Genomic DNA, 26,740 nt, shown 5'->3' on the forward strand with positions numbered 1-26,740 from the left:
GGCTCATGTCTGGCGGGCATTCAAACGCAGCCAGAGAGGGCTCGGAGTGTACACACTGCTCCAAGCTGCAGGACACAGTTCATAGAGACAGGCACACAGTTACAACCTACCCAAAGACTTGGCCACGCCCCTCCCAGGGAAATCTACTTGTTGGAGATGAAAAGCACATAAATGGCTGTTACTGATAAGTAGAAAAAAATTGCCTCCCCTTGCAAGCGGATATTGCTGCAAGTGCAGCCATGGTGTGTGCCTCTCTTAGTATGTCTCTGTAAGAATGCACTTTCCTGGGAGCAGGCTTCCTGTGGGCTGAAAGGGAGGGGCTGAGTGACGGCTGCCCCTCTCCTTGTCTGTCTGAGAGCATCAGGATCCTCAGCTACTCTCTGGTCAACCCTGGTGGCTTCTGTATCTATGGTTGCTTCAGGGGTTAAAGTTCCACTACTATGTCACCACCTTCACAAGGTAGGGCTGAGGGTGGCTCTGTTGCTGCTCCTGCCCTAAGCATGCTCTGAGGAAGACATGGATTTGGCTCCTTCCCAGCCCCGATGGGTAGCTTCGGGACCCACAGAGCAGCAGGGAGCAGCCAACACTCTTCTCTCGTATCCTGCAGGCATGCTTAAAAGTCCTATACACAAGCCCATCTTCTTTCACTGAACCCGAACTCGAGTGCTCTTAGGTTTCTCAAAATTCTCCTGCCCAGAGGGGACTCTTTTTTTTCCCTAAAATTTATTAATTTTTGGAGGCAGGACCTGTGTAGCAAGGCTGCCCATAAACAAAGATGACCTTGAACATCTGCTCCTCCTGCAGTACTAGGTGCTGGGATGACAGTTGTGAACTCCACATCTGGTTTATGCAAGCTGGAGATTGAACCTAGCGCATCATATGCAGGCTAGGCAAGCGCTCTACCCACCGAGACACACCTGGGGCCCTGTATTCTGACTTCCGCACGGCACCCAGTTGATCAGCTGTGTGCCAAGCTTCCTAGGATGTCAGAAATGGGAAGGGCTGTCACTGCCTCTCCTACCTCTGTCTTTCCTCAAAGGCACTTTTCTCACAGACCCCTCAGACTGCAGCTTCTGGTGACCATTCTCGATGAATCATGTGGGGGGGAGGGGCACGGATGAAAGCCGATGGGCGGGATCTTTGCCACATGTCTCTTGTTTCTCCAGTTACTTACTTCTGTTTCAATTTTATCTTACAGCCTGGGGTTGCTGTGAGAGATCCTGCCATCTCCAGGGGGTACATAAAGGGACCTGAATGAAAGGTGACTATCGGGTCCCCAGCCCCTGTGACCCATAAGAAAGCACCCCACAGAGTGTGACTGCCAATCTGCAATTTCTATCCCCTGACAGCAAGAGGGCAAGAGAGGGAGCAGAGCAGGGCTGGCTGGGGGCTAGAGGGGTGGGCACACAGTTTAAGTTTTTGCCTTCACATTTTCAGGATGTCTGGCCATTTCCAGGATGTCTGGCCGTTTTCTGGTTATATAGCCCATTCCCTGCCTTTAAAAAAATATGTTTAATTCAGTTCCTATTCCAAATATGTCTTTCTATGGAACAATGCTCCCTCAACCAGGAGACTATTTTACTTTGGGGGATCAGGAATTGTTCATTTGCATGCTTATCTCATGCCCCCTTGCTCATATGCTCATCCAAGACTGGAGAACCAATGAGGTATTAGCTCCTCCATTTACACAGCCTTCGTGCCGCAGTCCTTGCTACTGTCTTAAATCCTTCAAGGCCTCTCCATACAGCTTGAACCTCTCTAAGGAGTCTTGAGACAGTCAGATGTCTTACGTGGAGCTGGCTTCCATAAGAGAGGGTATTGTGAAGTGAGGGAGTGGAATCTCCCTGTCTCTTCTAGGTTGGACCAGTTGACTGGCAGAGTCACTTCTGCCATATCATACAGATGGACATGGTCATGGCTGGAGCTGAGGAGCTGGCTCAGCGGATAAAGCACTTGCTCTGCAGGCATAAGGGCTGGAGTTCAGATCCCCAGTACTCACATAAAACAGTGCGGATGGCAACCCACTTGAAATCCTAGCGTTCCAGTAAAGTGGAGACCAGGGATCCCCATGGCAGACTGCCTACCAGAGTGGCCCAGTCAGTGAGTTCTGAGTTCAGAGAGAGATCCGGCCTCGATAAATAAGGTGGAGCATAACTGAGGAAGATACCCAGTATCTCCCAGCACCATGTGTTCCCCGTACATGTAAACACACATGTACACATACCACATACACGTGCCCCTCAAAATTACCATCCTGCCTAAGGTCAAAAGGAATCACAGGATACCAAAGACTCTGTAACACACCAGAGGTCTCAAATCGATCTCCCCTACCTCTCAAACCCTGAAGCATATACCTGAGATCACCATCTCTAGCTCATCACCCTTGTTCAGCTCTAGTCCTCCTCCTATGGCTCACTCTTGCTCCCTCTCCTCTGGTTCCCAGACACTCTCCATGCTAAAGCCAGAATAAAGTGGATCTAACTTAAACATGGCTATTATACTTTCTGTTCACCATGGCTCTGACCTCGGCCCCATCTTCTGATGCTTCTCTGGGAAAGCTAATGAATGATAAAGTAGAGACAAGGGACTGAGTAATATCCTCAGAAACACAGAGTACCTGGACATAGCTATGCCTGAAGTCCTTCTGGGAATTTCCATAAAAAGGCAGCCTATACTATCTTTGCTCCAACTCAGGGGGACTTGCTGAGTTTCGTCCTTAGTTGCCTGAGGAATCTTAATGTGCACACCATCTCTCCCCATCACCCTTTCACACTGGTTCTTCCCGTCCTTCAGTTCCTACCATTCCCTCTCTTGTGTCTCTACAGGGTGCCTCCGTGGATCAGGCTCATGTGATCCTCCTGCCTGGAGCAAGCTTCCTATTTACCCACCGAGGACTGCCTCGAAACTCAGCGATCTATTCCCTTCGGGGACCTCTCTAGGTCTTTTCTCTTCCCTCCTGCCTGATCTCCCCAGTTGCTTTCCTTCCAATGTTTCCCGGCATATTTTACTCATCTGTCTTTTAGCACTTAGCAAATCCCTCGAACACATAACACACCACGTGGTCCCCTCCACTGCATCTGAGCTCCATTAACTGGGATCCATCCAACCCACCTCTGAGTTTCCAACATCCCCGACATGTCCCCTTACCTGTGGCACCCATTCCTAAGATGCATTAGCCCACACCTACTGTTTTTCCTAAGCTGCCACTGGAGATTGTATCACAGCTCCAAACCTTTGCAAAGAGTAAGACGGTCACATGCCTGAGGATGAGCCCCCTCATCTGACTTCACCCAAGGGGGTCTCGGCACGTCTTTAAAAATTAATTTGTCCCTTAATTAAGAAACACGCTCCCTTCTAATTAATGGTCCTTCTGTAATGTAAACAGATCACAAGCAACTCTGAAGCTCTGCCTGGCTCATCTGGAATCTGAGCTACCGCCAATTTCTGCACAGCAGCTGGGGCCGCGGAGCTGCGGAGGGCTCTGGCTTACTCATACAGAATTAAAGAGACTTAGAAGAGGGATCTATCAGTTCTTCACCCTTCCTTGCAAGCTAAGCTATTGCTTCATTACACCACTGCATCGCCTCAGAACTTCTTGAGATGCAAAATCCCTCAGCTAGGAAAGGAAAACTTGACTCAAGCGTGTGCACCCATGTAACCATTTCTGAAGACATGTTGCATCTCAGACACAGGGCCCAGAGGCCACAGAGATGAACTTGACCTGAAAACCTCTCCCATGAGCAATAGCTTCCACGGCACAGGAAGGTGCCAAGCAAGCTTGCAAATGTGGGAGGCAACCACCAATCCTACCCAAATATGAGCCTATGAACTATAGCGAAGACCAGCATGGCATGATAGCCCTAATGCAGTAGTGGCACACATACCTTGTTGGTAACCAATAGCTCCCTAATTGGAATTAATATCTTTTCATCATGAGGAAAATCATGCCAGATACTGGAAACCTAGCTAGCTACTTAGTGCTAATGAGGTCATGGGTACTGGAAAAGAATCTACAATCTCTAGATTACTAAACCAGTGTAACCCCTAGCAACCATCTACATTTGTCCTTATACCCACAGATGAGCGTAGTCTTCAGGAAACACCAAGGAAACTTCTCTTAGAAACAGATGGAGAACACTACAGAAAACCCAAACCAATCCAAATGCAGAACCGTAGAGCCGAGTCTCAGCGGATCCATTTACAAAACACCCCAGCACCTAAGACTTGGGGATCACTGCGGAAAGGGGGAGCAGAAAGACTGACTGTAAGAGTCAGGGGAAGAGGGCAGTGGCTGTGCGATTGTCTCCTAGGAATGTTAGATGCTGCACCCATAAAGTCTCATCAATACGACCGGCCAAAAGTGATCTGAACAGGACGGCAGCAATAGCTTTGCCAGTGTGGGTGGGAAAAGACAATGAAGTCTCAACCCTACACAAAGAACTCCAGGCAATGAAGGATGCTGAAAACAGTGCTATACTCTTCCCCAGCGAAGAGTATACCAATGGGCTATCCAGTACCAAACGGGCAGCCCTAAAAAGAACCATATAAGTAATATTACACAGATTGAGCAGGTTGCATTTAGGAATACATATAATAGATTAAGGAACACATATAATGATGAACAGAGGTTATTAATTTTAGAGAGATCAAGGAAGGATATATAGAAGGTTTTGGATGAAGAAGGGAAAAGAGAATGATGTAACTACATTACAATCTCAAAAAAATAGTTTCTATATCCACACTTCTGTATACCATGGGATTATGTAATCAATACAGACATCTATCTTTATGAATATACATGTGCTTACACATACATACATGCAAGCATGCACATACACACACGTGCACACATGTATTTACACACAAATGTCTGTTGCTCATGTTCTCAGAAGCATCTGGCTGGCCTGTAGCAGATCTTAGGAAGCAGGGCATTCATACAAGAAGTTAGTTTGGGAGGAGCTTGGAGGTTAGGTGTGAGGGAGGAGTCTGGAGGTTAGGTATGAGGGAGGAGTTTGGAGGTTAGGTTTGAGGGAGGAGTCTAGAGGTTAGGTGTGACATTGGTAAGGCAGTCATTCTTTGTTAGCACCGGTATTGCAAGGATGCATTCGGGGAGCAAATGGTGGTTTTAAGTGATAGTGGATGCTGACAGATATGTACACAGTCCAAGGTTCATTCACTAAACTTTTACCCTTGAAATAATGTTCTGTCTCCTTTCTTGCCAGCCAGGTCTCCATGTTCTCTGCCTCTGTGTCTGCTGAGACCAGAAGGGAGTAGGCCTGTGGAAGCTTCTACACAACCATTCTTGCACTGAATTGGTGAGAGGACGGCCTTTGGAAGGAGCACCGGGGTGCAAAAGTTAGAACCCTCCTGACGAGACAAGCACACAGCAGACAAAAGTCTGAGTCACTGCACGGAACCCAGAACCTTGGGTTTAACTCTATCTGATCTTTCAATAATGTGGTGCTCTTGGGTAAAAAGTCCCCCTTCGTCAGGCTCGGTGTCACAGAGTGTGGGTCACACTTTGTGTGATGGTTCATCTTCAGTGTCAACTGAGCAGATGTAGAATCTCCAAGGAGTCACACCCCTGGGTGTATCTGTGCGGGTGTTTCTAGAGAGGTTTAACCCTAGGAGGAAAAGCCAGCTCTAATTATGGGTGGCACCATCCCGTGGACTGGGTTTCAGGTCTGAATAAAGAGAAAGGGACCTGAGCGTTCATCTCTTTCTGCTTCCTAATTGTGGGTGCAGTGTGATCAGCTGCCTCACATTCCGGCTGCTATACCTCCCCTACTATGATAGATGGCACCCCTAAATTGGAGCCTACATAAGACCTTATTTCCACAGGTTGTTTCTTAGTAAGTCGTATGGTGACAGAAAAACGGAAACTAATAGACTTTTGTCCAATTCTGACTGGTCGACCCTTAAAACCTGTGTTGATGATGACATTACAATTGAGCAGACACACCTTAAATGCCCACACTGGTGAGTGCCTGGGTCACCCATCTTTCCCAGAGTCACCTTTGCACCGCAGCAGGCACTCCGTGCATGGTGGGGATATAGTTCATTACCAATTATCAAATGTCTATACTGGATTGCACATCGATCCCCTTAAAGACTGCAGTGCAGGTTTGCTGAAGGTAATGTCCCCAGAGCAGGGTGTTGGAGGCCCATCCCCTCTGAGACCTCAACATTCTACCTCTCCTGCCCTGCAAAGGGTTTTCACACTTGGCCACTCATGAAAGCACTACCTGTGCCGCTCTTGATTCATTTTCAATGCACTTTAAATTCATTTCTTAAAATTTAACCTAGTTCTCAGAAAGGAAATGAATAGATAATGGGACTGATACAACAGACACTTCTCAGGCCTCCAAATAAATGGCTATTAAAATAACAGTCATCTCCATGCCACCTGATATTATCCTGTGTGTCAGCAGACACACACCTGGCTTGCAAGAAGAAACTGAATCTTCAGAAACTATTTGCAAGCCAGGAGATGAGCAAAATGTAAGAGAAAAAGTGGGGGAGTAGTTCTTTCTTGCTTGACCTGGATATCTGTGTCCACAGTGAAGAAAAATAAATGATGGACAATGTGTCTGATGCTACAGGAAGAAGAGGACAATGGTGGACAGAGTCAAGAGGATCTGGAAAGAGGGATGCAGACCAGAGAGACTCAAAGGAAGAAGGGATTAATATACACAAGTCAAGTTCACACCCATATAGTGGTGATAAGGGATATAAAAACGGAATCAAGAATGTATCAATCTGGGCCTGGAGAAATGGTTCAGCAGGGAAGAGGCCTTGATGTTCTTGCAGAGGACCTGAGTTTGGTTCATTTCGGTCATTCATCTGGTCTCTAGGGGTACTTGCACACGAGTGGTGCACGTATACATGCTCACACACATATCTTTTTAAGAAGAAGAGAGTATTCATGTAACAACATCAAAATACAGGATATTTAAGGATGACATTAACAGAAGAGATCCAAGGCTTGCATGCAGCAAGCTATAAAGCGTCCTGAAAGGAAATTAAAGACTCAACTGCACAGAAAGGTAGCCCACGCTTACAGAGTCTGAGCCTGGGCATTGTTAGAATGGCGGCACTCCTCCAGTTGATCTATGTGTCAATTCAATACAACCTTTATCAAAATCCCAATTATTCTTCTCGCGGGGAGAAATCTACAAGTTGATTCCAGAATTCATATGGAAATACAAAGGACTCAGAAGAGGCAAAGCAATTTTGCAAAACAAATGCAACTCAAAAGCATGCTGCGCCTCCACTTTGCACACAGCGAGGTGCTGGGGATAGAAGACAGATAATGGGCGCTGATGAAGAATGGGGGCATTGGAAACCTCCCGTGCTGCGGACAGGGATGCAGAAACACTGCAGCTGCTCTGAAAAGTCACTTTGAAGTTTCTCCAAAGGTTAGTAGAGACATGTTCTGTGACAGGTCCTCAGGTAGATGCTCCAAGGAAATGGAGACCACAGAGGTAACTTTCACCTGAGTGGTCAGCACCACGTTGTTCACGGTAGCACCGAGGGGTGGGTGACTGCCCACTGTCCATCAATGTATGAATGGACAGATAAAACAGAGTGACCTTCCCATGTTGAAATGCCGATGAACCCAAATCCATTAATCATAATATTCTTAAAGAATTAAAGTTATTGAAGTGCTGATAGACCCTATGATGTGGGTAAGCCTTAAGAGCATCATAATAAAGAAACAAAAACATCATATGCTAACATAGACTCTATGTTAGACAGTTTCATGTCTGTGACAAATGTCCAGAGCAGATAAAGCCATTGAGTAAGACCAGTGTTTGCCTAGGACTGGGGGTGACAGAGGAATGGCAAGAGGTGGCTGACGAGCATGGGGTTTTCATTTTAACGATTTTTTTAAAGTTAGGTATATGTATCTCTGTGTGGGTATGTGCATATGAGTGCCATCCTCACAGAGACCTGGCGAGGATGTCAGATTCCCTGGAGCTGGAGTTACAAGCATCTGTAAGCTATCTGATGTGGGTGATGGGAGCCAAACTCAGGCCCTCTACAAAAACAGTATGAGTTCTTGACTGTGAACTGCCCCTCTAGCTCTGTGATCTCATTTGAAAGCTCAGCATTTTACAGCTAGTTGTGGTAGCAACTGTACAACTTAAGACTATACTGACAGATCACGAACTTGTAATTTCAAATGTGGCAAGCCACATAGTGTATGTGCTTTACCCCCTGCCCCCCAAAGCTGTTGGACACTACAAGAGAGATGAGAAAACAAAGAGGCTCAAGAGATGAAGCTAGTGTATGGGGTGCCCAGGGTGCTACTTGAGGCTTACGTGTTTGCCTTCGTGATGACACCTATGGGATAAACACAAAGCCTTGACCCTTTCTGTCCCACACTCCAGATGAATTCTGGAATGGAAGGCGAGCCAGAGCATACTATATTTTAAAACAAACGTGCCCAGCAGGCTGACTTCCAGGAGGTAATGGAACACTGTGTGAGGTGTGGCCCACTGACAGAGAATAGGGATGGCAACAGGTTCTCTTTGTTGATGAGGGTGGTGGTTTATTCCATGCGCAGGTACACAGGGATATGTGCCTCTGGGGGTACCTGTTCCCATGATAGATGGTGTCATCTCTGAGTGATGGTTACTCTGGGTAATCGAGGGGAAGTTGAGGGTGGAGGGGGTTCTGAAAGGGAAAAGGACTGGCATGCAAAGCTCTCTAATGCGTCTAAGGTAATTTCTTCAGTGCAGAGGCCATGCTCATTTTGGCATCACACAGTATCGGAAATATTGAAATACTTCCAGTCACAACAAGAGATGGTCATTGCTCTATGTCCCTAGCTCATTGTTCCTGTTCTAAGAATGATGCTGGGGCTGAGGATGCTTGGATGATGCTGGAGCTGAGGATGCTGGGATGATGCTGGAGCTGAGGATGCTGGAATGATGCTGGAGCTGAGGATGCTTGAAAAGTTGTAAGCTAGGAATTCACTTGCAACAGAACTTGTGCTAATTACCGAACAGTTTATGAGCTCATGCTTTCATTTATTTCTGTTATCAGGTTTTACAGAACAACTTTACTCACTGCTGGTGGACTCAAAGGGGAAAGGAGGCCCCAGATTGAATGAATATAACACCTGGTCACTGATGTGGGATTTCCCTCTGTATTCTGTGAATACAATTGGCTAATTAATAAAGAAACTGTCTTGGGCCTGCACAGGGAATAGAGGTGGGCAGGGAAACTAAACTGAATGCTGGGAGAGAAAAGGTAGAGTAAGAGAGAAGCCATGGAGTCACTGCAGGAGACAGATGTGCTGAAACTTTGCTGGTAGACCATGACCTGGTGGTTATGGTTAAATTAAGATGTAAGAGTTAGCCAATAAGAATGGATAATGGGTCAAGCAGTGATTTAATTAATACAGTTTCTGTGTGATTATTTCAGGGCTGAGAAGCCAAGAACCAATAAGCAGCTTCCTCTTTTCAACAGGCCACTAACACTGGTGGTCAGAAGTCTGGGCCCAGAGCTGCTGAATAAAGGTATCAAGAGACTGGGCTCCACATGGGAAGATAAGGAGAATGGTCATCTTCAGATATGGAAGCAGGATGATTTCCTCCTTGCCTCCCACTGTGGCTCTCTCTCAGCTCAGGCCAGCCACAAGCGGGATTTGCTCAGCATCTCAAGATAGGAAACTCAGCAGAGTGACCTCTGTTCTCTTCCCCACTTTCCTGCCTGTTGCCTCTCTCACTCACTCTTCTCTCTGTTGCCTTTCTCAAAATCTAGTCTTGTTTGTTGTCTCAAATTGCTTCTGTTTTGATTGACAAATCATAAATGTGTGCATACATGGGTTAGAATGTGCCGTTTTGATACATGTTTACAATGGGGCATGATTAAATCCAACTAATTAATGCATCCATCAACTCCGCTCTCCTGTCACTTGTGATTCTGTGGGTGAGTTCTGAGGATGTTTTGCCCGGTGGAATTAACCAGCCACAAACACACCAACACTGCATGCCGTGTGTGGGGTCTAATACAGTTCATCTCCCAGATGCAGGGAGAATGGTGCTGATGAGGGGGACGGGGAGGGAGAGAGCTGGGCCTTGATCGAAAGGTGTGAAGTTTTAGCTGGACAGGGAAATCAGTTTTGACTGTTCTGCTTGACCAGGGGACTAGCTCATTTTGTGTTTCTCTCTGTGTGCTTAAAGGCTCAAGTGGTTGTTTTGTTCTGCCTGGGTAGCCCAGGAAAGTGCCCTATCTTTAAGGTCAGCTGGTGAACTGTAGTTACATGGGAAAGGGTCTCTTTGGACATGTGAGGAAACCCGTCACAGGCATAGCTCCGGGTCTTGGAAACTGGAGGCTGAATATCTGCATATAACGGTGTGATCACTAAGTGTCCTGTTCTGTGTTTGGATCCCTCTGGGTAGACCAAGTGGTCTCAAACCTGTAACATCTTCCTGCCTGTCTCTCGGGAGCTGGAGTCACAAGTGTGTGCTGGGATGATTGACATGATTGACTATATTTCAATTTGACTGGGCTACTCAGCACACAGACATTGAGTCAAATGTTCTTCTGGGCCTGTCTACAAGGGGCCTTTGGAATGACATTATTTGATTCTGCGGACTTAATAAAGAAAATTGTCCTGCCTGAAGTGTGTGGACTTTATCCAATCAGCTGAAAGCAGAGCAGGATAAGAAGGCTGAGGAAGAGAGAGTCTTCCCCTGCCTCACTGTCTGCAGCTGGGATGCCGGTCTTTTTCAGCCTTTAGACTGCTGGGAGACATCAGCTCTTCTCAGGTCACTCTTGGGCTGGAAGCTGTACCATTCATTCTCTGATCCTTAGGCCTGTGAACTCAGTTGGAACCAAACTCGAGCTTCCTTAGGTCTTCAACTTGCTGCCCATGGACTTTGGGACTCCTCAGCTTCCATAATCACACCAGCTAATTCTCTTCAAAAAGATTTAATTTTTCATTACATGTATAAATGTGGGTCTATGTACATAGGAATGCAGGTGTCTGCATCATCATCCGACAAAGTTCTGCTTTGTCTTGAGGCCTTAGGCTAAAGCCTTTGACTTCCTTCAGAGAACATGGACATTGCCCTTTTCACCTCTCTTTCTTCTTCCTGAACATAGATAGAGATTTGAAGCCTAGAGCTGTAATGGATCTTACAGTAACGGAGCAAAGTCCAAAGACTCCCAGAAAGGCCAGCTGTCACCTTACTCAAGCACAGAGCAAACTGCCTCCCACCTTCCTGAAAGTGGACAAAAGCCATCTGTGATGGCTAAACCCTCCTAAGCCACCTGCTGTGGTCGAGCCCTCCTAATTGCTGGCTTGTTACCTGCAGCCCAAAGCATCCCTGACCACTACTTTAACAGATCAATTTAATCTCTGGGTCCCCAGGTTACAGCTTTTCTAACTCAACTACATTTTCTTTTGCTGATGTCTGCCCTTTTAAAAATGTAGTTTGACCTTACCCTTTAAGACGTAATTAGAATCAGACAGGGTAGGCCTGTCTCATGCCAGGAGGATAAATCCCCTCAGACAGGAATGACCTTGAGTAGCTCTGTTGCCTGCACGTGCACAACCCAAACCAAACAAAGAGTGGTCTATTCCATTTATTTATTTATTTGTCTGTTTATTTATTTATTTTCATGCTTGCCTGTTGCATCTCGTATCACCAATAAAATAAACATTTCCATTTAGATGCATGGTCAACTGGGGAACAACACGGAATGCTTATGAGAGAGAGCTGCAAATAAAGTTGCATTAGGCTTATGGAGAAGGACTGGAGAGCATGCTAAGGAGTAATTAACCCTTGCAGAAGCAGAGGAAATGCTGTCTATGAGGTCAGGCAGATTCAACTCACACGTCTCCTCCTCTGATTGTCTGTGTCAACCGTTCTGAGTCTCCTTGCCCTCCTGGGAAACTTGGAGATAACACAGTTTTATTGGGAGTATAACAAGAGATGATGGATTGGGAAGTGGCTATCTTGGCATCTCTAAGCAAAAGGGCAAGCCTTGGAGGCTTCTGGTGGAGCAGAGATGTCCTCCAAAAGGAGTTGGTGAAGGAGAGCTGAATCTCTCTCCCTCTCCTTCTCCCTCTCCTTCTCCCTCTCCCTCTCCCTCTCCCTCTCTCTCTCTCTCCCTCTCTCTCTCTCTCTCTCTCTCTCTCTCTCTCTCTCTCTCACACACACACACACACACACACACCTTGCTCTAAGAAGGCAGAAACACTCACAGAAAGTAAATTTCCTGAGGCTGTCTTTCACTGAAGGCTATACCCACGACTGCGACATTCTAGAAACAAAGCCGTGCTCAGATCCATGAGAAAGGTCTCAGAACCCCTGGATTATTGAGTGCTAATGGGAGCAAACAGCCTCACAGACTAACCACAAACCATTAATAGTTTCCAAATACCTGACACTTACAAGAAAAAAACAAATTAATGGCATTTAAAAGACACTCGATTAGCAGGTCCCTGAGGAGATGATGAGCAATTTTTAAAATATTTGACTAGTTTGAACTTTTGTAGTGAAAAATTCCTTAAAGTGAAAGAAACACAGAAGTGAGCAAGAGATGATAAATGCCAGAAAACAAGGGATAGACCAAAGCAAGAGCAGGCATATTGAGAGGAGTCCATGGTCCCTGCAGCAGCCAGAGTCACCTCTTCTATGTCTTATATTAAAACTGCCAGGCAAACAGAGGACAGGCCCTAGAAGATGATGGTTTGCACAACCTCAACTCATAATTTGCATAATTAAGGAACAACCTTGAGGACAGGTGCTGCATTCTCATCTTTACACATAGAGGCCAAAGGGGTAAAGGTCAGATGGATACCTGCCGCACACACTATGGGAGAGAGAGGGAAGCCAGGCACACAAGGACACCCTCTGGGAGTCTGTGTGTGTGAAAAGCCTGAGCCAGCAAATCCATAGAGACCAGAAACAGGTCGTTGGCTTCCCTAGGACAGGCAAGGTGTCAGGACAGAGAGGGCTGGCTCCATGGTTTTAAGGTTTATATCTGGGTTGATAGAAACCTCCTAAGACTGACCATGGTAGCAAATTTTCGGTCCTGTCAATGCAGTACAAGCTATCAAACCATACATTTCTCTCACCCCACCTCCCTTTTCTCCCTTGTTTTTGCTAAACGTATATGAGGGTTTTGTCTGCCTGAATGTCTGTGTGCCATGTGCATGCCTGGTGCCCACAGAGGCCAGAAGAGGGCATGAGATCCCTTGGAACTGGAGTTACCCATCATTGTGAGCTGCCATGTGGGTGCTGGGAATCAAACCAGGGTCTTCTGCAAGAGTGGCAAGTGCTCTTAGCTGCTGAGCCATTTCTCCAGTTCCTAAACCGTATATTTAAATGTGTCCATTAGACTGCTGTATGGTATATGAACGACAGAACATGCAAGTTAATGTATGTAGTGCATACATATGTATATATATATATGTGTATGTATACACACGTACATTTAGGTGAATCACTTTTACATTACCATGACAAAGATATCTGACAGACACAACTTTTGAGAAGAAGCACGGGTCTTGTCTCATGGCTTCAGCCTTTGTGTCGGGGCGGGGGAAGGCATGGTGGGAGAGCTCAGACGATGATGGCAGGAAGGCAGGCTATTCACACTACAGCCGACCGGGAAGCAGAGAATGAGGCGGTGATCTCAACTGGGAATTGTTTTTAAGGCTCACACTTAGTGACCAATTTTCTCTAGCTAGGCCCTACCATCTCAAGTTTCCACAGCCTCCCCAAATGGCACCACCAGGAGGGGACCAAGCACCCCAGCTCTAAGCCTAGAGGGAACGTTTCGGATTCAGATCACAACATATAAAGCAGGCACGGGCTCAGGAATGCGATTCTTGACAAATTCTTCAACCTTGGAGAGCACTCGCACCTAACTAAGTTCACACCCGAATGAAAACATTCTGACATCCCTAGGCTTCATCATTTCAAATGTACTTAATTCAGACACATGCAAAAATCGTTGCCACAATGGATTCCCACTGATTCTCCTTGAGGAAATTGGGGCTCAAAGAGACACGGAAACAAGAGAAAGTAGGACTAGAGTTCCTCTCAATAAGTCTTTAGAGTGCTCTGGCTGCCCTCTGTCTGCAACCAGCCAAGCAGTTCCCAGAGGGCAATCAGCTGTAACAGCTACTGTTATATACACTGTGCTGGCTGGTGTGTGTCTACTTGCCATGAGCTGGAGTCATCAGAGAGGAAGGAGCCTCAGTTGAGGAAATGTCTCCATGAGATCCAGCTGTAAGGCATTTTCTCAAAGTGATCAATGAGGAGGGTTCAATACAAGGTGGGTGGGACCACCCCTGGACTAGTGGTCCTGGATTCTATAAGAAAGCAGGCTGAGCAAGCCATGAGGAGCAAGCTAGTAAGCAACACCCCTCCATGGCCTCTGCATCAGCCCCTGCCCTGTTGGAGTTCCTACCCTGACTTCCTTTGCTAACAAACAGCCAAATACACCCTTTCCTCCCCAACTTGCTTTTTGGTCGTGGTGTTTTGTCGCAGCAATAGAAACCCTAATGAAGGCACATAGATTGTCTTTGCCAGGCGTGAAGCTCAAAGGACAGTGAGCACTTCCTCCTGGACCTTGTATCTTCTTTGGCCCATTTCTACCATCCTCATTTTATAGAGGAGTCATGGAAGGCTCAGAGGTTAGGACAGGCTGAAGGTCTAACTCCTTCTCGTGAAATCATGGCCCACCCAAGGCCAGGTCTTCCAGGAGTCATAGGACTCAAACTTTGTTCCCTGAGGGGAGGTAGATCTCTGGGTTGGAGTTCAGTCATCCACTGGCAAGAAGAGAAATGATCCTCTGGAAACCTCCTAGAGCCATCCAGACACTCCCTGAACTCTTCTCTCTCTCCCCGGCCTTTGGTACGGAATCCTGTGGCTAGGGCATTGTGTTCAGTGGCTGTCACCAAATGGTATGCTTTACTGGAGTGTTCCCAGGTCATCAGAACTAGAGTAAGTTCTGAAATCGTAATGATAATAGAGTCAAAATAACTATACCAAAGAGTACTTCCATCATAAAACACTAAGTGCTTCATTATTTCTTTATTTTGAAACAGGCTCTTGTAGTTCAGGCTAACCTTGAACTCACTATCTAAGCTGACCTCGAAGCTCTTCTGATCCTCCGGTCTCTGAACTAGGATAAAGGTATACACCATCACATCCAGTTTATGTGATACTGGTGCAGAGGCTCAAACACAGGGCTTCCTGTATCCTGGGCAAGCCCTCTAGCATCTGACTCTGTTTTTAACAAAGAAAAACATCTAGTAACAAAGAGACCTCAGGATCCTTCTAGAAATAACTCTAAGACAATGGGGAAGAGAAAGACCACTTCTGTTCCCTTAGAGATTTATTTTCTGATCGTCATTCCTTGACTGAGGGTAAGGCATGCTTACAGAGATTGATGCTAAGGGCTTAAGGGACCAGACAATGACAACTCTGGAATTCTGAGGTGGTGACTTTTCCTGGTGGCACAAACACCAGTCCCAGTCACTCACAAAGGAAGAATCCATGCTAGTACCCCAGGAGGAAGCATCCAGCCAGGACTCCCAAGAGGACGCATCCCTGCTAGTACTCCAAGAGGAAGTATCCACACTAGCACCTTAAGAGGAAACATTCATGCTAACATCCTCAGAGGAAGTATCCATGCTAGTACCCAAGAGGAAGTATCCATCTCGGACTCCAAAATGAAGCACCCATGCTAGTATTCCAAGAGGAAGCATCCCTACCAGTACTACAAGAGGAAACATTCATGCCAACATCCCCAGAGAAAGTATCCATGCTAGTACCCTAAGAGGAAGAACTTCATGCTAGCACTCCAAGAGGAAGCATCCATGCTAGTACTCCCAGAGGAAGCATCCCTGTTAGCACCCCCAAGAAGAAGCATTCCTGCTAGCATCGCCAGAGGAAACATCCACACTAGCACCCCAAGAGGAAATATCCATGCTAGCACCCTAGAGGAAGCATCCAAGATGGCACCTTGCTGAAAACCGGGAACCCAGAAGATAAAGAGCCACACCCTGAAAAGAAGAAAATGAGAGCAAGCAGGAGAACACAAATATTTCCCCAGCCTGACTTTGGAGAACTCTTTGAGGAGATTCAGCTTCCTGAATAATGAAACAGCTTTGGGTACAGTGTTCAGCTTGAATAAAAAATATGCAGCTATAATTAAAGCAGGAAAGCCACAAGTCTATTAAAGTTTTTTTTCTTTGATACTGGAAAACTCAATTCATGGCCTATATTTCATAAAACATACACTTGAAAGGGATTTTATATGCCCTTTCCCCACAGAATTCAGCAGACTGAATCTTTTTCCATTTACTTAAGATTGGAGATGGGTCTATATGTAATTCACTCCGGGCATTTTAAGAAAACGCACTGGACGCTAAGGTGAAGAGCCTGGATCAATGGAAGCCGAGGCCCTGGACTCGGCCCTCGGGAAGGATCGGGTTCTCAGAGCAGTGGGGTTGAGAAGCAACCTTAAGGTGCTTGTTGGCTAAAGGCCCAGTTTGCCTTCTGGGCCCTCAGTTCTCCTTGAGCATCTCCAGATTCACCGCTAGGGGGCAGATCTGGCTGCACGGAGAAGGCACTGAGCTTGGGCTGCAAGTGGCCTGCAAGGCAGACCATTAAGGGGAGAGAGAACATGGGAGGTGGATTTGATCAAAATCCACTAAATGAATGTACAAAATTCTAAAACTATAAAAAAGTGATTCTATAAAAAAGAAGTAACCTGAACTGGGTGCTGTTCTCGTTCTCTCTCTCTCTCTCTCTCTCTCTCTCTCTCTCTCTCTCTCTCTCACACACACACACACACACACACACACGAGAAATACTTTAGACTTTGAGTGGCATGGCGGCATTGTGTTGGGTGAGAACGTTTCAGGATAGTGGAGAGAAATGACGGAGTGCAGTCACTGGAAACACACTAGTCTAAGATTGGACCCCAGCTGTGTCACCTGTGACTTTGGGAGGACTAGCCCAAGTTCATGAGATTTCGCATGCTCAATCCTACAGCACTTAGGAGGGTTGCATTGACAGCTAAGGGACAAGCAGCCCAGGGCCGAGTGAAGAGCAGTCAGACAGAATCTACTCAAGATTCTCACTGCTTCCCTCCAGGCAGGAGCATCTCCTTCCTTCTCTCCCAGATGGCTCTCAGGAGCATGCTGCTCACTTTAGGAGGACTACAGTGTGTGTGTGTGTGTTGCACTACCTGCTGAGGTCCCTGAGCATTTGCAGGCTGTGTGGGGCAGGACTGGCCTTCATGCACCTCCATTCTCACTAAAAGTGACATATCTACACATGGTGGGCTTTCTGGAGATGCTTATCGAAGGAAACAAACACAGATATTTATTTCAAAACCGAACAAAACGAGAGCATTGTGATTCAGAATTCCTGCCACTTAGGACCACTGGAGCCTTGGATGGCATTTATCAGTGACCACCACGGTGTGTGCTTGGGACTCTGCGGAGTCCTGAAAACCTGGTGAGGGAGGGGAAATATCCCAATATCAGGGTCCCAGGCTTAAGATCTTATGGCTGAGAAAGGAAACAGGAGGCAGAATCCAGCTCACACCTGGGGAAAATTTATAAACCTATTAAGGTTTACAGTCCTGCTGTAATTCCATAAAGATGGCATCAGGCACAATAATCCAGTGTCATAAACTGTCGCAATGTGTAGTAATCTCCCATTTGTCAGGGGATCATCGCAGAAGTCATGTGTGACCTCTTGTCTCTTTCCTTACCACTTTGCTTAAGACTGCAGTTCTCTTGGGCTTGGGGCACTAAAAACATCCATTCTTCTTCTTTTAATAAAGAATTTAACACATGCGCATATTTTAACCAAATCCGTACCCCATTCCTTGCCCTCCAATTCTTCCCATGTTCCACAGCACCTATTTCCCCTGCTTCATGAGCTCGCTTTCCCCCTCCCTTAAACTCACTAAGCCAACATAGCGCTACCTGTATGTCCATGGGTATTGGGATTCATGGGTGTGCATGGGTGTGCAAGGTGTGGGGCTGTCTGCCAGAGGTTGAGTAGCTGACTACAGGCTGCATCCCTGAAGGAAACTGACTCTTCTAAAACCATTCTTGGTCCCCTTCTGCCACAGCTACCCACTAAGAAGAGCAGGTTACTGTGTAACAGTCAAACCAGACTTTACCAGTCTGCTTCTAAATCAACTAAATCTGTCTTGCTACATGTAAAACACACCATAACATAAGGAGCCTGGATCTGGGACCTACAAACTTTTTTTTTTTGGCAAGATCAGCTAGCACATACTTTAGTCTTTGTAGGATGAATAGTCTGAGTCCAGTTACCTACATCAGTCAGTGGCCTGAATGCAGTCAATATATAGATGAATTATGTCTGTGGTCTCATAAAACCTTACTTAAAATAAAGCAAGAATGAGACAGATCTGCTTTGTATTTGCTGACTTCTGTTCACAGTGACTGTGGACTTGTCTGTCTCCTAGAATTCTCCGGACACTTCTCTCACCACTCAGGTCTTTGCTATTCCTTGGCTGCTCTTCCTGGATCACCCTTCTTTCTTTCACTATCTTCAGGTTCAATGTCACCTCATCAAACTTCACGATCATCACACCACATTCATTTTTTTTTCTGTTTCACCTGTAGGGCTTACATCATCCTTTCTGCTCATTTAATTGCTGGTTAACTTTCATCTCCCAGAAAATCGCAAGTGGTGTGTGCATGTCAGTGCACATGTGTGTGGGTGTCTGGACATATGGAGGCCAGGGCAAGCCCACATGTTGTTCTTCAGGTGACTTGAATAAGAATGTCCCTCCTAGGCTCAGATGTTTGAATACTTAGATCCCAGTTGGTGGTGCTGTTTGGGCAGAGTTGGGGGCATAGCCTTGCTGGAGGAGGAGGGGAGATTGACTTGGAGAGTTTAAAAGTCTCCTCCCACCATGACGAGGTGCTCTAATTTGTGTTTGTGGTTCAAGATGCGAGTTCTCAGCTTCCTGTTTCTGCTGCCAAGCCTGCCGCTTGGTGATGCCTCCATTCTGCCATCATGGACTCTAACGCCCTGGAACCATGAGAACAAATAGACTCCTTCTTCCTTAAGTTACCTTGGTCATGGTGTCTTATCACAGCAGCCTTTGGGAAGTAGCCTCTGATTGAATTATACAACTCTTTGATAACATTCTTTTATGACCAACTGTACTCAAATGATATGCTCATGACATTCTTCCTGAGACTCAATCCTCTGCCAAGGCTCTGGCTACGACTTGAGGAGACAGGCAAGCAACAGGAACTGTGACCTTCTTCCTTCATCTCAAAACCCAGGAAGAAGGCTACAATGAGACAGCCCCACCCTGCTCCAATGCAGATGAAGACCCCAACACAAAACCTCGCTGCTGTTGAGTAAAGTCCAGGGAAACACATAAATGAAAATTCTCATCAGTATGTATATTTGTGAAAAGAGAAACGATTATCTCCTAATTCCCGAGCTTAGCTGAGATATAGACTACAAACCCTGTGATTACAAGAAGTGCCTAAACATGGATCAAAATGTAATAAGGCTTATCCTCCATCATGCCAATCTGACTCCCACCCTATATAAATTGCCACAAAAGTGAGTGGGGATGAGTGGGTGAACGCTGGTCTGCAGAATGATGATGAGGGCCAAGAAGAGAGCCACAGCTTTGACCAACAGGGGGCTGGTCAACTAGATGACAGCATACCAGACACTGGCTGCTTGCCATAGGGACCAACTAGGCATTCGCTGGTTAGCAAAGGTGGACTAGAGACAGTGGTTTGCCTGTGCTTAAGTGGAGTCTCACTTCTGTTGACCCACGTACTTGCCTTTCACTGTGTGGAGATGCCCAGAGAGAGCCTATAAGTCAGCTGATGCAGAAGGTTCTCTCTACCTGGTGACTTGATGGAATGGAGTTGTTCACTTAAAGATGTTGAAAGAAAGTTTACATTCTCTCTTTAAAACTTTGTATTTAAGAAGACACTTCAAAGTGGCTGTGGCCAAATACTGAAACTGTGAGATTGGCTGGGGCAGACGATAATGAGGGAGAACGTAATTTGAATGTATGAGATACCAGTGAAGAGAAACTGCCATGGGAAAAGAGGGCAGCACCAAAGAGGCTTTACTACTACCAGCCCAGTCCGAGTACATGGGGATTTTATACGGAGCTAGGAATCAAACAGCAGTTCTCAGCATCATAGCCATCCTTAGGCTGAGCTGGGTACCAAATAGCAACCATTAGCATCATGGCCAACTCTACTTAGTTCAAGCCGCTTTGCTGCCGAGCCAAGTTGACCTCTCAGCATGGACAATTGCCCCAAAGGTCAATGGATTTAGCTGTTTTTCCCATGTCTGGCCTGGTCAGATTCCTTTTAAAATTAGACAGACCATACTGGGAAGAACCTGGGATGAAAATGAGAAGGGGGCATCTCTCTGCTTCCATCACCTCTTGGCAGAGTCTCCCTCTGTATAAGATGAGGTTCAACTGCTCCTGTATTAAATATCCTGTCTGGCTCTGGGGTAGCACTGGCCACAATTTCAGTTCGTTTTTATTTTTTCTCTCTCTCTTCATTGCTGTTTTCTTACATGGCTGTGAATGCCAGCGGGGAAGAACAAAGTCTGCCCCCTTACTATAGTGCCCCAAAGCTTAGTACATGTTGGCGCATTCGGGATGTTTGGGGAACATATTGGAGGGGAAGCAGAAAGCAGAGAAAAAGGCGGTGTGGAAGTCACGGGGTTGTCAGTTGGTCAGCTGATGATTTGGCCTTTCTACAGCATGGAGAATGGCGAGTGCAGCAACTAGACACTGGTCCTTCTCCTGACTCAGAGCGTGTCTGTGGCGCATATCCCCATCTGAAGGGAAGCTGAATGTGACCAACATGGTAGGTACGTGGACTGGGTACAGACAGTCTTTACATCACTTGTGTCCCCTGATGCCTCTCAAGGCCCAAGATGGAGTGCTGTTCTGCCAGCTCCATTTAGGGTAGCCAAGGCCAGCCCCATGAGGAGCTCCTGTGTCTTGCTGGAAGACTGCCTGAAAGCTTACATCCCAGGTTGCCTTCTTCACAGCTGATCAAAAGTCCTGGAAGCTAAAGTTCTCCTAGAGATGGTTTTCACTGCCCTTAGATGTGCAGGTTGAATGGGGGACATTCTAGCTCTCTCGTCCCTTTACGAGATTAATTCTCGTGGGGGTTGATGTCTTTTCCTACCTCTTCCCCAGAGGCTTAAGTTCCATGTGCCCACCTCAACAGTCTCTCCATACCTCCTGCACTGGCTGATATCCCTCTCCTGAGCTTCCCTCCCCTGGGGTCCCACACTTGCCCTTGACCCCTCCCCCCCTTAGAGTATGCTAGGGGAACCCCTGGTGGTTGCTCATGACTCAGCCCTTTACAATGGCACTCACGAGATCAGCAGGGACAAAACATGTGTGCATTGGTGTTAGCAGGGTGCTTAGGGTCCCAGCACAGGTGCCCTCTGGGGAATCCTGAGGTCCTAGCCTTGTTTTCTACCTTGGTGAGTCTTGGGGGGAGGGGGCGGCCCAGCTGGCTGGTGGAATGGCTACAGCCTGGATGCAGGTCCCATAAATCAACACTGCAACTATGAAAAGAACTAGAAAAGCCATCATTCTCTGCTGATGTCCCTGCATCAGGAGTGATTCCCCAGAATAATACCCTGGAGTTAGTGCTGAGCAGCTGGGAGCAGTCTCCTGTCTGTACCTGCAGATAAATACAGGTGACCTTCCTCTGTGATGGATGGGTAACGATGGCAGCTGGGTACACAGGGACATGGCATTGATGCCTGGCTCGTTGGGAGATGGATTCTCCTTCATACCAACAATGTGTCTCTTTGCTTTAACTTTGCTGAAGGGAACAATGTCAGCACATCAAGAATAATCTCAGTATTACGAGCACACCAGCAACTTCCGAGCATTTGTTATGGTCTAAGTACCGGATACAACCTGCTGTCTCATTTAATCTCCACCTACAGGCTCCCAACTAGCTACTGTTCCGTCCTGCTCCATCTCACAGACAAGGCAGTTGAGGCTTCTGGAAGGTTCAGTGACTTGCCTGAAGTCTCACTTTGTTAGAAAACAGAGTGGAAGGCATTGAACCCCATACTAAGGTATAAGGCTGCTACCAAAACCAAGTGCATTATGTATGGAGTTGGGTGCGAAATGATAGTGGTACCCCTTGTTCATCAATGATTAAGAGCTTAGGATGTTGGTGATAGGAGAGTATACAAGAAGGGTCTATTCAGAGCACTAGGCTCTACAAAGTTATATAGACCACACCCCAGGCCACTGACCCTAGGTAGATAGGCTTAGAAGAAAGTGTTGAGATTACTAACAAGGGTCTCAATATTTCCCCGTGTCCCCCAGAGCCTTCCTCGGAAGGCTCACAAAAAGTCAAAAGGTTTCAGGGAGCCCAGTTGTTGACCAGGACAACTGCTCACTTTCCATTAGGAGCTGAATTGCTCCACTGGACAGAACTGCACTAACACAAGCATGCCTCCATCCGGACCTGCTTAGAGTCTAGCTTTACCATCAGAGCAGAAGAGACCCACAAACTGGGTGTCTCATGGATCTCAGGCTCATATGAGGTGCAAACACGGATGAGGACTGTTGTGCACACATGCAGATTCTGCTGACCATAGACCCCGAACTGAGCTGGGGTTGGTGACTGTGGTTAGGTTTTATTGTCAACTTTCCACAACCTAGGACCACTTGAGAAGAGAGCCTCGGCTGGGGAAATGTCTAGATCAGATTGGCCTGCAGACATGTCTGTGGGAGACTGTCTTGATGGCTACTGAGGTAGGAAGATGAATACTATTACATGGGTTGGGTCCTGAACCATGTAAGAGGGAAGAAAGCTAGCTGAAAACAGAAAACAAGCAGGCAGTATGACAGCATTCAGTCATTCATTCATTTTTTTCTTCTCTTGACTGTGGGTGTGGCCAAAGGTCACAGGTTCCTGCAGCTGAGACTTCTCTGCAACATTGGACTGTCACCTGGAATTGAAGACAAATCAAGCCCCTAGCTTGCTTTTGGTCAGGATGCTTTGTCATGACAGAGGTGAAACAAGAAGAGAAACCTCTCATTAAAACAAAGCATCATCGTCCAAATTTCCCCATGGTCCTCCTGGCCTTTGGGAAGATGGTAGCCAACTCCAGAATGGTACATGTGGGGGAGCTTGCAGATCACAGCTCAGGACATGGATACTCTTTTGACTCTTGGTTTTCTCATCATCTGTGAGATGAGGATTTCTGTATCCAGCTCTCAGGGTAGGAAAAGGCTAGTGGGTGGCGCGCGGGACGGGGGTGGGGGGTATTGTATCTAAATCCTCCAGCACACAATGAGAACTCAGCTCAATGATGGAGAGTCCAGTGGCTGTTTATATTGTCAAGTTTATGGGACAACCAAAAATAGAGGGGCCGGGACAAGGGTGATGGCTTGGTTAGTCAAGTCTTGACACACAGCCTGAAGACCTGTGCTGCATCCCAGCACTGGCGTGAAAATCTGGGCATGGCAGTGTATATCGGCAATCCCAGCATTAAGGAAGTGGTGGCAGGGGGATTCCAGGACGTGCTGACCAGCCAGCATAGCAGAAACTGCCGTCTCCAGGCTCAGTGAGAGACTCTGCCTCAAAAACTATAAGGTGGAGAGTGATTGAGAAATACCCAATAAAGGACCCGGGAATTATAAACACAGGAGAAACAATCACTTGCCTAACCAGTCAGGAAACAAAGAACACACGGTGTAATTTTAAATGGGTCTTAGTGGGGGAGAGGGTTAGAGGAGGTTGGAACATCACCCACCATCTCAAAAACCTGAGACTGTTCTCTCTGTAAGTTTTTTACGGGATGCTACTGAATCTCTGGAGTCGTGCATTAAGAATGTCTCCTCTGCCCCCCAGTATCTATCTACCTCTTGACACCAAATCTCACCGGTTCCTTCCCATGACTGCTCTAGAGTAAAACCTAGAGGTTGCTGAAAAAAGGAAGACAGTGACCAGGACCATTATGCACCCACGGAGGCAGCCACCCCACCCAGCCGTCCGAATCTTATGCATTTTACGGGATAATATCAATCACAGAGCGAAGTGTGGGCTGGTTTATGTTTCCTGGAGATGTGTCTGCCCCTAACCAAATAGCTTTGTGCATTAAGAAATTCAATGTGCATAAAGGATTCAATTTTTCCCTGAAAATATGGCAAGTATATAAAGCAACAGCACCTGAAATGCTCCTAAACTTTACGGAAGGACACGGCTGTGGGAGGAAGATTGGCCCTCATCTCATCACATACACGCACGATACAGAGATGGGGCATGCTCGCAACCCCCTGATGCACCATGAGCTTTAATGCTGGGTTCATGTTGCTTTCAGCCCATCCGTATTCCAGTCGCTCATACTCCGGGTCTGGGGACTGCACACAGGAAGAAGAAATCATTCTTTGCTGTGCTTACACTCTGGCCTCTTTAATAGCTTTCTCCATCCATCTTGCTGACCTGGTCTGCCCCTCCACTCCTTAAAGTAGATTTCTGTAAACATCACAATCAAAGTCTAGGGTCTCTCTTATCACAAGTCCCCTCTCCATCAAAAAACCACCCTGGAGAGGTGCCAGGAGGCTGACATGCCCTGAAGTGGTCTGACTTACCTTCACCTGCACCGGCTGCACCACCCCGGGAACTGATACCACTCCTCTCCCCCCATTTCTCCCTGATAACACCTTGGGGAAGACACAGCAAATTCGCCTTCATGAGAACACATTCAAATCTGGGAGGGGGATGTCTGCTACTGCCCTTTCGGGGGGACGTGATGGAGACCACGGAGACCATGCTTGTGGAGCTAAAGGGAGGTTTGAGGCATCTTGCATATGATTATTCACCTGGTAGTCTGGGGAGGTTACCATGGCAACACTTCCAAAGTCTCCAGTATCTACATGTCATTGATACATCCCATCAATTCAACAAAGCGGCCCAAGCTGGCCCTTGTCTTCTCTATGGCTTGCTGATTGACTATTTTGCTCATTGCGTAGTCAAAACCTCGGAACCAGCAACAGGGACACCCTTAATAAGGGGCTTTTTTTTTCCCACCCAAATGTGTCTTAAAGCTTAAAATCAAAGTCGACTCTAACAGGGATCGCTTTCTCCTTTCTTCTCCACTTTCACAGCGTGATGTTCACAGGTGAATTCTGCTGGACACTGGAAACTTTAATTAGGATGTTCTGGGGGCTCTAAATTCTAAGTCTTTCCCTGATAGGTTAAACACGGTGAAAGATAACAGGGCCCTGAGGCATCCTGGAGTCATTTTCAGGACAGTAGCTACATGTATTTCCTGAGAGAGAGAGAGAGAGAGAGAGAGAGAGAGAGAGAGAGAGAGAGAGAGGGAGAGAGAGAAATGTCTTGCCTTCAGCCCTTTGACTGAAGACAAAAGCAGCCTTTCCAAGAATCTTCTAAGGAAAAGGAAAAAGGTCCAGACTGTCACACCAACATTGTTCTTCTTGAAAGGCAATTATGAAAAGGATTCACAGAGCAATTTATGTGGAGGACAGCCGTTCTCATCAAAACTCCATGGGGTGACAGTTATGCCTTCATCTCTTACATTGTGTGCGAACTATTCACACAGTGCCCAACACTAACCAGGCGTCAGAGTCCTGGGTGGAGCATCACCCCTGCAGACAAGGAAATGCATTTCCATAGTTCACAGTCCCCCAGTTATGCTCTGAGTATGATGTTTCCAGCCCTTGATAGAATCCAGAGGAACATTAGTGTTGTTTCACGACAACCAGTCGGAATCCCCAAAGATGATCATGTGCCACTTTTAGGGGCTATCATGTTGATGTCTAGTCAGTGAGACCTACCTGTAGGTGACCCTTCCATGACGTGGCCAATATAAGGACCTTCCCGAAAGATGGGCCTGTTGTCATTCTGATCGATCACGATGACTTCCAAGGGCACTGGCCCCTCCAGAGTTTTGCCACTGACATCGGTGGTCTCCACAAACAGCTGGATGAGAAAAGAGATTGGGAGAGAAAGAAACCATTATTTAAAAAAAGATATCAAAACAAGGTTCCTCACAGACAGTATGCTTTATCAGTCATTTTATAAGCCTTTGGTGATATTTGATCTCTAGTTTCCATGGGTTGTCACCAGGATGAGAACAAAAAGTAAAATGTTTACAATAAAAGGCAGAGATCGGCATGTGTCACAACACCCCTTGGAAAATTCACAATTAAATCATCAAATCTGCAAAGAAATTTAAACAGAGACACACAGATACACAGACAGACAGACCCAGACCACACACACACAATACTGCAGTTCATTGTAGTTGGGAAAGTGAGCTTACACTGTTTGCTCTCCCAACATCATTATCCTTAAAAGGAACATTACACTAATAGAAACAATAGATGAAGTGCCATGAACTGAGGGAACCCACAGCGTCGGTGGTCATGCCGAGGAGACACTCAGATCAATTCTACATCTAGAGGCATCCTTCGGGTAAGAGGGCTGGTGTAGGCAGGGCTCTGCTGTGACCTCAGGGGTCCTGCCCACCTTAAACAGTCAGAGACCTCACAGATCCATGAAGAGCTTCCAAAGGGAAGTCCTTCCAGAACTCAGTCAAGAAGGCAACATGGGGACTCAGCGGTGTTGCTGGACTGGAAGCAGAGGACCATAGCATGGCATTCCCAGGGCATCGCTATCACCACAGTTCCATTCACTGTGCTGAAC

The 26,740-nt window shown here is 46.7% G+C and overlaps 1 protein-coding gene across 1 annotated transcript in view; it reads right to left on the bottom strand.

Annotated features, from left to right (window-relative positions):
* Cdh13 (cadherin 13) overlaps window positions 1–26,740 on the bottom strand; it is a 940,941-nt gene that overhangs the window by 274,828 nt on the left and 639,373 nt on the right. Inside the window, exon 6 of the mRNA XM_057754115.1 lies at window positions 25,870–26,014. Within this exon, the coding sequence (XP_057610098.1) occupies window positions 25,870–26,014 (145 nt within the window). The remainder of the gene's footprint in view (window positions 1–25,869; window positions 26,015–26,740) is intronic.

This window comes from Chionomys nivalis, chromosome 21 (assembly GCF_950005125.1).
Source record: "Chionomys nivalis chromosome 21, mChiNiv1.1, whole genome shotgun sequence".
Lineage (NCBI taxonomy): Eukaryota > Metazoa > Chordata > Mammalia > Rodentia > Cricetidae > Chionomys > Chionomys nivalis.